We start from the raw sequence: 17,171 nt of genomic DNA on the forward strand, positions 1-17,171 counted from the left end.
AGCATCCTTTTTTTAGAGTTTAAGCCAGTTTGAATTAGGTGGCTGTCACTGCAAACAAGATTTCCTTCAACACAGAAATTGTTCCTTCCCTCTCCCTTGCTCACTCAGAGGTCAGTTTGTACCTATTTCCAGTTTGAAACAACCAGCAGAGACTGCAGATTTTATGGGGTCAGGTTGAGGAAAGACCACCATGATGCTTAATGATAAGCATTTCCTCTAATCCCAGCTGGGAGGCTGACCTCAGTAGACAGCTGTGAGGAGCTGCTTATACAACCTGGTAAAGATAAAGATAAGGATCTGTGTTTCTTCCCCAGTAGAAAGTGCAAGGCAGTCATTTTAACTGCATGTTCCTAGGTTCCTTTACCCTCATTATCTCTGTAGGGCTCTAGCCTCCAACACAGACTGTCTGAGGAGGATCTGGGAAAGTAAGCTTTCCTCTTAGATGCATTTGTGTTTTGGCAAGCCTACACATTTATACTAATTTGTGAGAAATAATGAAACTCGTGTGCATGGGAAAATCTGTGATTTTTAGGAAGGGGGCTTAAAAAGTAGCACCAGGAAGCATACAGATACTTTTAAGAGGCCATTGTGTATTCAGTTATTATCCCACAACGGTGTAATAGTGAAAGACTTGCAAACAACCCAAATGCCATTAACAGGGGCCTAGGTATCAGATACATAATAATGACATATTCACAGTGTGATGAATATGACTGTAAAAATGAATGAAAAGGCTCCCTATGGGGCAGCCCCAGTGGTGCTGTGGTTTTGCGCTGCCTGTGGCCTGGGGTGTGATCCTGGAGACCCAGGATCGAGTCCCACATCGGGCTTCCTGCATGGGGCCTGCTTCTCCCTCTGCCTGTGTCTCTGCCTCTCTCTCGCTCTCTCTGAATGAATAAATAAATCTTTAAAAAAAAAATTTTTAAAAAAAGGCTCCCTATGAACTGATATGGAAAGATCACCAGGATATACTATTAAATGGAAAAGAGCAATGTGTACATAAATATATATAATGTTTTCTTTTGTGGAAGAGAAAAAAGAAAATAAGGACATATACTTACTGGAAAGAAACAAAATTGAAGTAGTTTCCTATAAGGTGGGAGGTCAGGGAATCAGGAACCAGTAGTGGGAGCCTGACTTCTCAATGTCTACTTTTTTATAGTCTTTATATCTGAACCATGTGGATATATTAACCATTTAAAAAAATTAATAAAGCACCCCTCTTATGACACAGACCACTGCTTCCTATCCCAGGCCACACTGCCATGGGCCCCACAAACCGTCTTGCTTGACTTAGCAGATGCAGAGCTACCTGTCAGGCCCGTCTGGAAGAAAGTAAATAAAGGACATGGTCACACTGCAATGCCTTTATAAGAGGAAGTTTTATTGTTAATTATTTACCTTAATAGTTTCAGAAAGAGGAACAGATTAGCTCAGTCCAACATGATTGGCAGTTGGCAAAATCTAGTGAAGCAAGTGTTCTGATTGCTAAGGATTTAATTTTGGTGCTTTTAATACTTAGCCATCTTTAACACTTCAAACATAATCCAGAAGAAATGCATCATCTCCCTCCCTTTCACTTTAATACCCCACCTACCTCACTTTAATATGGAAATATCTTCATTAAATATGATCCCCAGAGGAACATGTCCCCTGGAGAGTACAGCCATGAGGACAGTGCACAAAAGGAAAACTGAAAATAAAACTCTGTATGATAATTTACTAATCTAAGGAAACAAAACCTTCCAATATATTAAGAAATAAATCCAGTTACAAATGCACTAATAGGTCTATGTGAAGAGGTCTGGAAACTGAAAATGGCCGGCTATTTACAAGATACACAAGCAGGAACGGTGCACCTAGCCCAGCGCTGGCCCTCAGAAGCCAAAAGTGTTCTCTCCACTGTAGGCCACATACAAGAATCCATCTTCATCTTTTTCCTTCTCATAAAGCTGTCCCATAGTTAGGCTTGAAAGAGAAAAGAAAGAACAGTGAGAAACTGATTTTGGTCACTGAGTCTAGGTTCTTTTTGCTTGTTTGTTTTTGTTTTTATAAAGATTTTACTTATTTATGTGAGAGCAGTCTCCTCCACTGAACAGGGAGCCCAACAGAGGGCTTGATCCCAGCATCCCGGGATCATGACCTGAGCCGAAGGCAGACACTTAACCAACTGAGCCACCCAGGTGCCCTGAGTCTAGTTGTTTGAAGAAAGTTGGTTTGAGGAAAAGGGACTTGACTATGTAAACCAGCTACTCTACCATACTTTGGTAGACAATAAAAGTAATTCCAAAAAATTAAGAGCCTAAGAGGCCCATCCCCATGTGGGTGGAGAACCAAGGTAAAGATGACTACATGGGACTTGCTTCTCCTTCAGGCTTTTTGAAGGTTTATAATTTGTACCTAACATGATAAGTATAAGTGGGTTCATTCTTGTGGAAACTCCCCCACCAAAAAAACCCATGCTCCAGCGACTGGCATCAGTGCCATCAAAGAGAAGTTATTTTCCTCACATGTAAGGCAAAATTAGATTGTATCTGGGATCCAAAGAAACCCTGCCCAACCCTCCTAAGAACCCTCCAGAAATAGATGTTGCTCAAACTAAACATGTGTGGGCGGGAAAGCTGGTTTTCCCTAAGCCATAAAACAGACTGCAGTACAGGAGACCTAATCTAGCTCCCTGCCATGGAACTGAGCTGTAGCGGCTCCAGAGTAAGACTAGTAACACAGGGAACCCTGGGCGAGCTCTGGCCACGTGACCGTACTATGAGAGAGACGCAGCAGGCACAGACACGTGCTAAACATCAGGGTGACCACACATGTGGGGTCAACCAGAACCAGCCGTCAGACAGTAGTCCGAGAGCCAGCTCAGACTACAGCGGACAGGCCACTTAGATGCCTACATGCAGGACTCAGTAAAACAAGGGCCGGGGTTTCTAGGGGAGTCCGGGGCTGCAGGCTGCTGAAACAGGGCCTGCGCCCCTCTGCTAGTGTGCTCCTGGAGGGCTGCGTGGGACCTCCACATAAACAGGGGTACAGGCCGCATCTACAAGGGGAGTTTTTCCTTTCCTATTCTTCCTGCCCAACTGCCAGCTTAGCCCAGTTGGCTGTGTGGGCAGATGAGAATTCTTAAGTAACAACATGGGGGTGGATGAGTAGGAATACAAATGACCGGTCATCACCATCTGGTAAATAACATAGCGCTCCCGATCTCTTAACCTGAAATCTGTAAAATAAGGACTCCCTGGAAGAGCACTGTCCACTACTATGCTATTTCTGCTATGATAGAAATGTCCTGTATTCCTGCTGTCCAATACAGTAGCCACTGCCTACGTACTGCAGCACTCGAAATGCGGCTCATCTGAATCGAGACATGCTGTGTCAAACACATACAAGATTTCAAGACCTGGTATGAAAAAAAGGATGTAAAAATCTCAATTTTTATTACATGTTGAAAAGACATTTTGGATACTTAAAATGTATTAAAATTAATTTCACTTGTTTCTTTTCTAATGTACTAGAACATTTTAAATTACAAATGTGGCTCACATGCCATTTCTCAACTGTACTGCCCTGGAACATGGAGGGACTTGAGGGACATGGGCAGAGGGAGAAACCCCGTTGTAAAGCCCCCTAGAGCAGTAAGCCTCAACCTCCACTATACAACAGAATCACAGGTAAGCTTTAAAACATCTCCATGCCCAAGCCCCACCCCAGACCAATTAAATCAGAATCTCAGGAGGTAGGATCCAGGCATCAGTATGTTTCAAATGCCCAAGATGATTCCAGGTGCAGCTGAGTGGAGAAACAGTCTCTCTGCCAGAGGGAGAGAGGTACTTGTGGGTTTTTTTACTGTCTTTTCTTATTTTAAGAAGGCAACGGGAGGTGGTTGTCCTCAATTCAGGACCCTGAGATCAAAAGTTGCATGCTCTACCAACTGAGCCAGCATCCCATCTGTCTTCTTTGTTTGTTTGAGATGCTTATCTTTAAGAACCATATGATTAGGAAGTGGAGTGAGGAGCCAGCAACCAGCCAAAAGCTTGACACGTAACTGTCTCTCTCAAGAAGACTTTTACCCTGGTGGACGGGAATGCCCCAAGGAACCTTGCTTTTCTCTGACACACCTCCAAAGGAGCGACAGGGAAAATAGCTACAGCTATTGTCACAACTCTCTTAGCCCCACTTCTTCCAAAAATCCAGGTGAGCACCTTGGTGAGCACCTGGCCTACCATCTCCCCATGACCATTACTAGAGGGATTTAGAGGCAGAAGTAAAAAACACTGTCTATTTCAAAGGCAGCCACTGTCAAGTCTGGTTCCATCTGACAGGCTAAGTGCACTCTGTTCCTAGCAAATATGAAGCCCTAGTGCAATGACTCCAAATCCCACTGCTGAATTAGAAATACTTGAGGGAGGGGGACCTGGGTTGGGCACCCAACCCTTGGTTTTGGCTCAGGTGTGATCTCACAGTCATGGAATTGAGCCCTGCATCAGGCTCTGACTCAGTGGGGAGTCTGCTTTAAAGTCTCTCTCCTTCTCTCTCGCCAGTCACTATCTCTCTCTCTAATAAATAAATAGTATCTTTGAAAAAAAAAATACTTGAGGAGCTACATAAATACTGGTGGCCCACTCCAGACTCTGCCTATAGTAAACAATGACCACTGGAGCCCCTGCTGCCTGAGGCAGGCTCTGAGACTGTAAGCAGAGACCCATAATCATGTGGCTCTCGTTCCTTCTGATTGTATTATCTTTTAAGTAAAACTTGGGTTTATAAATCTGTTTAATCCATGCCCCCAGCAGCTATAGAGCGTGATCATAAAAATCCTAATTACAAAAGCACTTATGTGCCAAGCACTATTCTAAGTGTGCTCATATTCTTTTTATCCTCAGAGCAATCTTCGGAGGCAGCATAATCCTCAAAAGGATCACAATCCAGTTTATAGATAATAAAAGTAAGACAATAATAAAGTGAGACATATCACAAAGCTAAGACACATCCTTAGCACTAAGCTGTGCTCCCTCCAAGTGAATACACAGATCTGTTCTACTGCCCTAATGTCAGCATCTTGTGCCTTCTGCACACATCTCCCAAGACTAGCGCTTGTCACACATACACATGTGCGTCCGAAATCACACACATGCCTAGTTTGAGTCTCTCTGGATTCAGTAGGTCAGAGTGGGGCCTGAGATTCTACATTTGTAACAGGTGCCTAAGTAAGGCCACCACTGCCAGCCTCTGTGTCACACGGAGCTCTCTCTTCAGATCCTGTAATGTAACAACTGGATGGTTGTGCCTGTGACTCTAAGAGTCCTCTTGCTGTTCTTGTCCGTCACACAGCCTCGTGTGGAAACTTTACTCAGTTGGCAGCCACACTGGGTCCTTAAACTCAGGACACCCCTTGGGCGAACTTGGAAACTGATGATATTCAACAGAACACTCCATGCAGCAGCCTGTGACCGAATGCCCAATTCTGATGTGACACTGAGTGCCACAAAACAAGACTGAAACATCTGTACAGTATGATTTCAAAATAGGACTTACAGGATCAGGCCACATACATACAGAGCCAGAATTATTTGGTCTGGAGCCAAAAAGAGCTGGGCCCCAATCGCAGCTTAAATTTATTAACTCCCATTAAAAAAAAGAAATGAGTTAAAAGGCGACCCTAGTCAGTGGGCAGTCTCCAGGAGGAGGCTGGCGTGTCAGTTAGGACATGTTCCACAAGCCTCTGAGAAGGTAAGTTTCCCTCTCAAGAGGTCACCTGAGCCACACAGCGCTGGGCAGGCCACAGCCAAAATGCCCAAGGATCCTCATACACACAGGTGGCTCGGAGGTGCCCGTCAGGCTGAGCTGCACAGGCTCGCTGGATGGCCAGACAACCTGCGAGCAGCGCTGTAACTCTAAGCCTTCCTGCTGCAGGTACTGCTAAGGAAGACACTCAGAGACGACCTCTGGCCCCTAGAACTAAGACACATGGCTGTGGCATCAACTATTACATGCACTCACCCCAGAAGGGTGCTGCTAAGCACCAGGAGCCCTGCCGCCTTCCAAATGCTTGAGCCTGACAAGGAAAGAAATGGGAAAAGCCAAGGGCAGGCAGATTCAAGCCACAGAGCCCATCTAAGGCGTTGGTGGGACCCCGATGTACTGACTCTCATGAACCTAAAGTGACCCCTAAAACTCTGTTACTCACCCCTCCATTCAGGGTCACACAGATCCAGACAAACTAGCCAATAATAACAGCACCTTTCAAAAGGGCCCAGATTTGGGAACAGCAGTGCTGCCAAGGGTGACATGAGCTTGAAGCTCCTTGAGAGCACATGTGCTGGGGGAGGCCGGCCTAGAACTGAGCACTGAGCAGGCACCTAATCCCTGCAGAACCTTCCCATGGCCCTCGACCAAGGTCAGGTCCTGAAGGCTGTGGGCTCCAGCCTGACTCATGAATTGGCTGGACCGACAGGCACACCTGGTCACCCATCTGCTTCAGAGCCCACATGCTTTCCCTGGACCTGGATTTCTCTCTTGCCCAGCAGGGCTGTGGGCGGCGGCCACTGCGTGGACCCTGGAAAGGCAACCACCTCAGAGTGAAAGTCAACTTAACCATGAAGGCTCTCAATGTTCTAAAAAATAAAAATTAACTACTGGCTATCCCTTTTGTCGGATTTTTTTCTCTGATATAAATAAAACCCTATTGCATTACTGCTGGAATAAACCCTTGGAAAGGTATTTACCTAGAAATGATCAAAAGTGTTTAAGCACATTTCTAAATAAAGGATAAAGGGACTGTAAGATCTCACAACTTCCTTTTACTTAGTTTCTCTTCAAGATCAAAGGAGCAACTAAACACCACAATCTTAAAAAACGTTTCCAAGTGTAACATTCCCAAATTATCACACCTTAGAGGTACTTTAAAAATATATTACTGTTTCTATTTTAAGCAGGGATTAACAAGATTCTTCTGTGTTCTAAACAAAGATCAAAAGGTAGATACCACGGCCAGGTCTGGGTTCCCTGCTAATGCCATGACTGGAAGTCTGTACACTGGTATTTTTTTCTTGAGTTCTGTCTGCACCAAGGGACAATTCTTTTGTTTTTGGCCTGATTCTGGATGCAGGATCCTAGGCTGAGAATTCAACTTTCCAATGCTAAATGGGAAAGGGGAGTTGAGATCCTACCCCCTCTGCCCTGCTTTAAAAACAAAAACAGAACTCAGAATTTAGGAAGTAAAACTCCGGGACTTGCCTTGGTCTCTATTTCTAGAATCAGTATTTAATACTCACTAGTCTAAACAATAACCACATTTTACATGATCGCTTGTGTTCCAGAATACTCCGAAAGTCCCGCTGCAAGGCAAGAATAACTGAAGTTACCTCAGCTCCACCTCCCACCTCTCAAGTGATCCTCACGCAAATCTGTCATAGGATGGGAGAAGGCTCCTTAGGCCTGGACTCATCCGTTCCAACTCTGATTTCCCCAGCCACTTTCTGAAGGCTGCAAGCAAAGCACTGGTGGAAGGTTGAGGCCCCGCACTTCCTAAGGAGGCTGGAAGGAGCTGAGGAAGAGGCTGCTGTTAACGTGCCTTGGGGAGGAGATGGCAGGACTGAGTCACACATTAGCTTTAGCAGGAGACCCTGTGGCAGTTCTGTGTGTGCTGCTGTCAAGTGATCAGTATTTGCATAAGGCCCAGTGATGTCATATACCACTTTTGTTTAGAAACAAATTTTTTTCTTTAATTTATTTATGATAGTCACACAGAGAGAGAGAGGCAGAGACACAGGCAGAGGGAGAAGCAGGCTCCATGCACCGGGAGCCCGACGTGGGACTCGATCCCGGGTCTCCAGGATCGCACCCTGGGCCAAAGGCAGGCGCCAAACCGCTGCGCCACCCAGGGATCCCCTAGAAACAAATTTTCTTAAAAAAAACAAACTGCTGCATTAAGTGTGGGGACAGAGTCATTAACTGGGGCCGAAGGCCCGGGCAGAGGAAGCCTGGTTAGCGATTCTCTAAAATCCTGACGGGGGTCACTGGTGTCATCTGTTTTAGGGCAGATTCTTACCAGGCTGGAAAGGCAAATGGGACTGGGAGAGAAAAGGAAGCAGCCTCTGCTGCCCTGAGAATTACTTTTGATTTCCAATTCTATTTATATCTTAGGGATAATGGAGGGAGGGGGCAGTTGCTAATCTGTAGCCATTTTAATTGCTAGATTAACATGAGGCCATCAGAGTAACAGTGTCTCCAGAAGCCTGCACATTTCCTTTAAGAAACACCAAAAGTGGGACGCCTAGGTGGCTCAGTGGTTGAGCGTCTGCCTTCGGCTGAGGCCATGATCCCAGAGTTCCCGGATGGAGTCCCACATCAGGCTCCCTGCGAGGAGCCTGCTTCTCCCTCTGCCTATGTCTCCGCCTTCTCTGTGTCTCTCATAAATAAATCAATAAAATCTTAAAAAAAAAAAAAAAAAGAAAAATATCAGAAGAATTGATCAAATAAATTCAAAGCCACAGGTCTTAGTCACCTGCTTCCTTCCCTAAGAAGCCACTGCCAAGAAGGAGGAAACACAGAGTTACCCAGACTCTGCAGAAGCTGCAGGTGTGATGACTGAAGATTCACCTCTCCACCACCTTAAGAGAAGCTGAGTTACGACTACAGATGCCCAGGGCTTCCTAACCTGATGAAAAGTGCACCCAGCACCATGCTGCCTGGAGGCCGGGGAAGGAAGGCTGGAAGAGCCCCACCAGGTGTCAAGACCGCCTCTGCCAACACCACAGCTTCCTGAACAACAGCTATAGGAGACCAACAGCACCTAGCAGGCAGGCCAGGCGGATCTCCTCAGGCTGGACACTGACCTTACTGAAGAACCTTTCATTTTTCCCCAACCTCTCTGCCAAACACAGGAAATGGAGGTGGTGGAGATTAGGAAAGCAAAATCAGATAAAAAAAAAAAATAGCCAGAGCTATCTGTCATAGGAAAGGACTAGATTTTGGCTTAGGCCTTTTCTGGAGCTTTCAAGGATTTTCAAAGGGAACATATTTTGGCCAAACTGGGATAGTTCCAGGAATTCTGAAAGCCTAAGCTTGTAGAAGTACTACCTTTAGGGGAGTAACCAATGAGACTTACTTGGAGTCTCCAAGATGAGATGTAGCCAGGAACTCACACTCAGGGGAGAGGGACTAGCATCTGGCTCAAGGGCTAGTACTCAACCAGTAATGGCAAAAGACTGACCAGGAATTTTGAAGGAGCCAGTCCATTTTCTTTTTTCCACCAGGGACTAAAGCTGGGCTGTCAACTACACAGAAGAAGAGAATTATAATGCCCCATAAGACTCGGGCCCCAAGTTATGCCAAAGAATGCTTCTAGGCAGCACAACAGCTAGAGCAAGGGGGGCGGTTACTCTGACAGTCGGAGCAGGTGCTACGAGGGGGGGTGGAAGTCTGTAAAGAGACCTCAGAGCCTTTTGCTGGACAGCAGCCATTCCAGCATACCTGAGGATCAGACAGCTACACACTCGCAGTGGCACAGAACTAAGTTTGGAGAGCAAGCAGGAGGGTGATTAACTGAAGCTGAGCCTCAGCAGGGCCCACAAGCCGCTAGTGGAGAACGACAGGACTTATTTCATGGGTCATTTAAAGAAAACCTAATTTTAGGCTCATTTAGGTTCTAGTGATGGCTTAAGCTTAAGTAAATCCTGAACTGTTTTAAAGTATTCATCAGGGTCTGAGGCTAGATTTTTTTTAAGTCCAACCTTGTTCTATTTTCTTAACCCAAAGTATATTCCCAGATACTGTAGCCCTTTCTTATTTTCCTTGAGCTCCTCATGTCAGGGAGCACAACGTCCAGATTTCCAGTCAGGACCTCTAAGAGTTTTCTCACCTCCAAAGTTTAGAGTTCTGTAAGCAGCCAAGCAGGTGGCCAATGCCAGTAAACACTTCTCACCTGGACTGTGGGACTGTCTTATCCACAAACAGGAAGATTGCCTTTTCAGAAGGAAGCTGGATCCTTTTCCTGATGATCCACATGAACTGAGCCACAGTGATGTCAGATGGAACCAAATACTTCCGTTTGTCAATGTCGACAATCTGAGAGCCTGAGACTTTTTCCACAATCACCTGGGAAAGCAAAGAGAGATCAGGACTGGGTTTCTAAAGTGAGGCTCTGGCCTTGCATTGCCAGGGAGCTGATGAATACTATGTGGGCAAGGAGGTGGGTGGGAAACGGCACAACACTGGAAAATATGCCCCTGATTTAATAAACCACAAACTCTTAACTCTGGAGGTTAAGAACTGACATAAATGTATGATACGAAAACAGAAAGTGCTTTTCTGTGGTCAATTATGTTTATCGTCCTGCATCTCAGCAAGCAGAAGAGAAACACACGCCCTTACTACAGAGCTCTTCGACATTTTGTCTGGGCAGACCTGAGATACCTGGTTTCATCTACAGCCAGTTACTCCAAGACTCCAGAATGAATCTGCCTTCACACTACAGAGGAAGTAAGATCCCAAGGAACAAAGGGGAGAGGAATGGATGGACTAATGGGAATGAGTAAACCAAGCTCCTCATTTGGCCTGTTGCTTCTCCCTGAACTAGGTTTCAAATGTGTCCCTCCTAACCCCTCCTCAGAGTTTTGCTTGTTCAAACAAAGAGCTACAATAACAGACACGGATGTCCTTTAAAAACCAGTAAGAATTATAGAAACTTTACCCCTACCACGGAAGAAACAGGATCTTTATTACTGATTAAGGAGGAACCACGAAAGAAGGGAGTTCTCAGAGGCTTCTCAGATTTTTTTTGGTCAGCAAAGGATGACAGGGTCAGAGTGAGGAAAGGGAGCTAGAAATCAAGTAAAGACAGAGGCTCAAAGTTAAAGATGAGTGTCCTGAGACTAAAGTACCACTTCTAAGACCAAAGTGACAGTCTCCCTCCACCAGTGTTCCCAAAAGTGGCATTGACCTGTTGCCCTGTCCTAGAACATCGTTCCTTACATAATTGGCGAGGGAGCCCAGAGGCTGCAAGACAGCTCGCTGGCCTAGATCGGGAGATTCAGCACTGAGGCACCCTGAACAGCACCTGCTCGAGCCCCTCACGCCACGGCCCCGAAGGCCCCGAGCCCCGTCTGGCCTGTCTGCTCCTATAACTGGGACTGGAACCTCAACTTATCAACTGTTGAGTGGCCCGGGGCCCCATCGCGAGTCCTAGACGACGGGGTGACGACGAGGTGAGGGGGCGGGGAGTGCACTCACCGGAACGCGGTCGGGGTATTTCGCTCGGATCTTCGCGGATTCCACGCATCTGTGTTCTGTGGGAAACAGACGGGGCTGACGGTCGCGCCTGCTCGTCCGCCGCTTCCCGCGCCCCCGACCCACCTCCCCCAGCGACCTGCGCACGCCCCGGGTCCGTGTTACGGCGGCTCGGCGGCCTCGGTCCTCGGCCCCCGCCTCCCGGCAGGAGGGTAGAAGGCGGCACAGCGTCCGTGGGCAGCCGGCGGGGGCGCCGGGGCCTCCGCGACCCGAGGCCACAGCTCGGCATCCGCCCCGCCCGGCCCAGCCCAGGGCGGCCCGAGTGGGGGAGGGGGGGAGGGGCCCACCCGCCGCCGCGACCCCCACCACCCGGCCTCTGACGGAGCCCTTACCCAGCGAGTGGTCCTCTTTGAACATCCACTTCATGGCGACGGCGGGGAAGGGATGCAGCCGGCTCTCGGAGCCGCGGAGCTCGGCGAACCAACCACAACAACAACGACGGCAGCAGCGGCGGCGGCGACTACACGGCAGGCGGGACTTCCGGCTGCCGGAGCCTAGCAACCGGCCGGGGGCGGGGCTTCCGGCGCAGTTCGCCGGGACGCCGCGCCAGGGGGCGTGGCCACATTCAAAGGGGCGGGGCCGGCGGGGCGGGGCGGGGCTACGGGGAAATGGGGCTGATGACGTTGGCCACCCGGCAGTCCTGGAGGGGTTTCGGTGACGGGGAAGGGGATGCTGTCGGGAACTGCTAACAGGAACGGGGCCTCGGCGGACGTTGGTAACGGGAAGAGGAGTTTGGGGGTCTGGCTGATAGGATAGGGCTCTCAGAGGGCTTTTCATGAGGGAAGTCTCGGTGTCGGGAATTTTGGAGCATGAGTGACAGACGAGGGGTCTCTGATGGTCGATAATGGCGGGGTGGGGGAGATCTGTTTAGCGCATTGACAGTTTGGGGAGTATTGTTTGGAGTGGTAACAGGCTGGAGGGTGTGGCTAATTTGAGGGGCCTGTGTGGGGAGAGGTTCTGATGACAAGCCGGGGATTCAGTATTGGAGACAGCCAAAATAGGTGGCCTTGGACCTAGAAATGGAAACAAAACCCTATTTCCTTCCTTTTTTTCATGAATAAATAAACGTTTGACTAAACATGTAAGCAAATGTATCACAAATAGGCATTTGAGGAGCATAACATCTCACTGATCACAGAGACCCCTTAACCTTAACTACAGAGGACTTAGAGGTGACTGTCAGGCTGAGAGAATTCCCCTGAGAGTTGGTCATGAGACAAATTTCTTTGGCAGTCAGCACGGAGTTCAGCAATCACAGTCTAGGCTGTGCGTATGTGTGTCACCTGCCTGAGCATATGCCTTGAGTTCTCCAGTGATGTCACCTCTTTCTTCCTAGCAGAGTCATCAGGACAGTCTGCTCTGGGTCAACATCTGTTTACTAGCTGGTGAATATGTAACAAGAATATTCATTTAATTGGGCACATGATCCTTGCCATGTGCTTATGATTCTGATGCATCTGAAAGGATTGCATGTGTGAATATTGTCATTCACCATTTCCTATAGTTGTAATTCCTGATGGATGCTGTGGAATCTAGCTTCATTCTAGAAGCATTTTGGTTATTTTAAGATTGTCTGAGCAACCAAAATAGGCTTTTGTTTGCTTGCTTGTTTTTAATGAAGTGAAAAGCCCTTTGAATTTCATACCTAGAAATTATTACTGCTGCATACAGGAGCACTGTTCTAGGTGTTGAGGAAAAGCAGTGAACAGAACATTCAGAAAAAAAAAAAAAAGAACATTCAGCTGTCAAGGAGTTTCTAGTGGGATAAGACAACAAATGTCAGGTAATGGTAGGCGCTGTTTAGAAAATAAAGCAGGGTTGGTGACGAGAGACAGTGGGGTAATGTTAATCAGGTAAAGTGGTTGGCATAATCAGGGACAGGAAGGAACCCCTTGCGGCTGGAGCTGAATTAGCAAGGGGGGTATGTTAGAAGATGAGATCAAAGATACGTGTAACAAAGCTGTTTTTTTTTTTTTAAGATTATTTATTTATTCATGAGGGACAGAGAGAGAGAGAGAGGCAGAAACACAGGCAGAGGGAGGAGCAGGCTCCACACAGGGAGCCCAACATGGGACTCGATCCCGGGTCTCTAGGATCAGGCCCTGGGCTGAAGGCAGCACTAAACCACTGAGCCACCCGGGCTGCCCAGCTGTTGAGTTTTGAATTTCATGTGAAGAACTTTGGATGTTATTTAGAATGAAATGAGAAGTAGAGGATTTTAAGCAGAGGTGTGACATGGTATGGCTTTCCTTTTGAACTGAGCAGGCTAGCTTTTTTGTAGACAGAATGGAAGTAAGAAGAACAATTAGGAAGCTATTGTGATAATCCAAGTGGAAGACGATGTTGGCCTAGACCAAGATAATGTCTGTGGGGATGGTGGGAAGCAATTATATTCTAGATATATTTTGAAGGTAGAGCCAACCAACAAAATTTGATGATAGATTGAATATGAAGTGTGAGGGACAAGTCAAAGTCAAAGTTTTTAGAAGGATGGAATTGCCATTTACTGAAATAGAGTGAAGCCAGCTGGGGAGGTGGGGATCAAGGTTTGGTTTTGGCTCTATTGAGTCTGAGATGCCCAAGGGGCACATCCAAATGAAGATATATGGAGTAAATGAATAGATCTATGAGTCTCAAATTCAAGAGAGAAGTATTTAAAGCTATTGAACTGATGAGATCAGCTAGAGAGTGAATGAAAAAACTGAAAATACCTATTTTGCAAATAGAATTAAACACTGAGGAATCAAAGTGGAAAGGTCCCATAAGTCACCCCCTTACAGGAGTGTAACCTGATGGTCTTCGTAAGGTGCAGTGTTTTTCTGTCTTCTATCTTTACCTATTTCTTTGATGTCTTTTTCCAGTTCACCATTCTAATTGGATTCTCTGACCTGCCCTGATGATATGCATCACCTTCTTTACCTATGGGGTCATTATACTAGCTTATTGAATGTTCTAAAGATACCGAATGCCTTCCTTGAGGGGGTGGCTAGTTGAAAAGATAACTCAGAAGAAAAAATAGGATAATGAAAGTATGCAATTATATATTAACAGACTTATAAAATATGCAGAATAAATTTCAGATGTTGGAGAGGTCCTGCATTTGAATGCTGAAGGATGGTTAGGGCAATGGGGGCTGACACCAAACCAAGCGAGGCTTATCATAAAAGACTAAACAGAGAATGTGAATCTTATGTGTCAGAGAGAAGTGTACATTTTTCAAAGGACAAACTTCGCTTAATAGACACAAAGACTGGGGTTAGAAGAGGGAACTGGGAAGCAATATAGACAAATGCTGGAAAGCCTGATGTGAACATTCAGGCGTCCTAAACTGATTCGAGATACCCTGAATGGGAGCTTTTAGAAAGGAGTAGAACGTGATCAAAATGTGTAGTTTTAAGAGAACAACTCTCTTTGTCCTTAAAAGTAAATTCTATGAAGGTGCACCTGAGAGGCTCAGTAAGTGTAGTGTCTGACTCTCAGTTCCGGCTCAGGTCATGAGCTCAGCATCCTGGGGTCAGGCTCCGCACTTAGCAGGGGAGTCTGCTTATTTCCCCCTCTCTGCCTCTCCCCGCCACTCACGTGCTCTCCTTCTCTCTAAAATAAATAAATCTTTTTTAAAAAGTAAATTTTATGAAACATGAAAAAATTATGCAAATGGAAACAGAGAAGTCAGTTCTCAGTTATGAATATATGACAATGACACAATATACACAGACCTTTAGCATTTTTAAAAACTAAAATTCAAAAAAAAATTAAAAATAAAAATAAAAAATAAAATTCCCTCTTAAAGAATCAAAATAAGACCACAAAGATTAGCTTCTTCAAATCATGGAAGCAAAGAGTAAGTATTAGTATCCATTATTATTAAATACTTTTGCAAAGCTCATGGCATCTCAGGGGAGGCACTAAACACAACTAAATTCTTAGGAATCACCACCTTGTTCTCAGCAGTGACTAAGCTGACACTAGCCACAGTATGTGTTTCCTTCCAATGTGTTTCCTTCTACTGAAAGAAGGAACTTTGAAGGCAAATGCCTCTTTCCTTGGTGTACAGCTGCACTCAGGAGGTAACACTAGAACCATCGATTCCAGAATCTTATTTTAATGGTTATTCTTAAATTTTTAGTTCAGTGTAGTTAACATACAGTGGTGTATTAGTTTCAGGCATACAACATAGTGATCCAACAATTCCATATATTACTCAGGGCTCATCAAGATAAGCGCTCTCTTAATGCCCTTCACCTATTTCACCGATCCTCCCATCTACCTGCCTTCTGGTAACCATCGGTTTGTTCTATATAATAATATAGTCTGTTTTCTGGTTTGTCTCTTTTTTTCCCTTTGTTCATTTGTTTTCTGAAGTCCCACATATGAATGAAATCATATGGTTTTGTTACTTGAATAAATGAAAGTCATTCACTTAAATCATTGATACAGTATAACGTCAGAATCATAATATAGATTTAAGCCTAACAATTGCTATATTTAAGAGCTGTGTTGCCACCCTAGGGAAGCTTTAAAATATTTTTTTAAATTTTTATTTATTTATGATAGTCACACAGAGAGAGAGAAAGATAGAGAGGCAGAGACATAGGCAGAGAGAGAAGCAGGCTCCATGCACCGGGAGCCCGACGTGGGATTCGATCCCGGGTCTCCAGGATCGCGCCCTGGGCCAAAGGCAGGCGCCAAACCGCTGCGCCACCCAGGGATCCCCCTAGGGAAGCTTTAAAGCAAAGATGAGTAATACTGAACCAGATCTGTCAAAATCTTATGGCTTGGGCAGCCCTGGTGGCCCAGTGGTTTAGCGCTGCCTTCAGCCCAGGGCATGATCCTGGAGACCCGGGATCGAGTCCCACGTCGGGCTTCCGGCATGGAGCCTGCTTCTCCCTCTGCCTGTGTCTCTGCTTCTGTTTCTCAAATAAATAAATAAAATCTTTAATAATAAAAAAAAAAATCTTATGGCTCATATTGTCGATTGAACCGCGGTGAGGACAGTTTTCCCAAAGGATCAGCTCTTGGCCCCCTCAAGCATCTATGTAGTTAGGTCTCAGCTGCATCATCTAAAAGCTATTTCTAGGCTGCCTTCAAAATAGAGGCGTCGCCTGCTGGATTCCGCTCTGACCACAAACCTCACACTACCTTTTGGCGCTGCACTGTGATCCTTTCAGGGCCTCCTGAAGAACTTGGCTGTTGACCAGGGTAAAAAAAAAAAAAAAGAAAAGAAAAAAAATTCCTTCTGCCATGTTCAAAATACTGGTTAGAGGTAATGGTGAAAGCATTCAATTAAGTGATAAGCCACTATCATCTGTAGGGGGGGGGGGTGGCACAGCTTCCCCTAAAACCGCTGGCCAAGCTAGTCCCCAGGATAAGCTAAGGAAATTCAGCAGAGAGCGCCACGGCGTAATTACCCTTTACCCCTCGAAGAGCTGGGAGAGTTGTGTCCCGCGTCTGCGGCCACCCTGCTGTGGCGTAGAGAGAAAGCAACAAAGTCCGGAGACGCAGGGAGCCGGCCTGGCCTTCCTGCGCCACGTCCCGGAGCACAGCCACGTTCCTCTTTTGCGTTTTCCTGCGACGGAAGGTGGCTGTGACTGGCCGGATTCAGGTGCGAACCACAATGCGGAGGAACGGATGACACGCGAGCCGGTACCGACTTTAAGCCCACTTTTCTGAAAAACCTTATTTCCCACAATCGTTACCACCGGAAACGGCTACGATTCTGGGCCCTGGACACGCCGCGCGCCCACTTGGCCTTTGGAAAACTGCGCGGAACGCGTGGAGCGAGCACGAACGCCCGCCGGCCGGCGCCGTCCCCGCTTAGCCCCACCCCCGCCGGGGCCCCGCGTCCTTGCTATTGGTTCCTGTCCCTGCGCCGTCGGTTG

At 46.5% G+C, this 17,171-nt stretch overlaps 2 protein-coding genes across 4 annotated transcripts in view; one reads left to right on the forward strand and one right to left on the reverse strand.

Annotated features, from left to right (window-relative positions):
- The window catches only part of ADAT1 (adenosine deaminase tRNA specific 1), a 44,918-nt gene extending 38,273 nt beyond the window's left edge, over window positions 1-6,645 (forward strand). Inside the window, exons 14-16 of one of the 2 annotated variants that reach the window (XR_003234142.2) lie at window positions 3,317-3,406; window positions 3,519-4,197; window positions 4,887-6,645. The gene's annotated coding sequence lies outside the window, so the exon portion shown is untranslated. The remainder of the gene's footprint in view (window positions 1-3,316; window positions 3,407-3,518; window positions 4,198-4,886) is intronic. The other variant, XR_011996119.1, reaches the window with a different exon arrangement.
- GABARAPL2 (GABA type A receptor associated protein like 2) lies at window positions 1,364-17,131 on the reverse strand. Of its 2 annotated transcripts, XM_072731505.1 has the most exons (6): window positions 16,701-17,120; window positions 16,432-16,479; window positions 11,625-12,305; window positions 11,236-11,291; window positions 9,929-10,101; window positions 1,364-1,968 (listed from the first exon to the last, which is right to left on the reverse strand). In XM_072731505.1, the coding sequence occupies exons 3-6, from the start codon at window positions 12,067-12,069 to the stop codon at window positions 1,878-1,880; spliced, it is 765 nt and encodes a 254-aa protein (XP_072587606.1). In that variant the 5' UTR covers window positions 12,070-12,305; window positions 16,432-16,479; window positions 16,701-17,120; the 3' UTR covers window positions 1,364-1,877. The 2 variants fall into 2 exon arrangements, with proteins under 2 accessions (XP_072587606.1, XP_025848858.2); XM_025993073.2 differs by lacking the exon at window positions 16,432-16,479 and having other exon boundaries at window positions 16,701-17,131.
- Between the last annotated feature and the right edge of the window lie 40 nt (window positions 17,132-17,171).

The sequence above is a fragment of the Vulpes vulpes genome, chromosome 12, assembly GCF_048418805.1.
Source record: "Vulpes vulpes isolate BD-2025 chromosome 12, VulVul3, whole genome shotgun sequence".
Classification (NCBI taxonomy): domain Eukaryota; kingdom Metazoa; phylum Chordata; class Mammalia; order Carnivora; family Canidae; genus Vulpes; species Vulpes vulpes.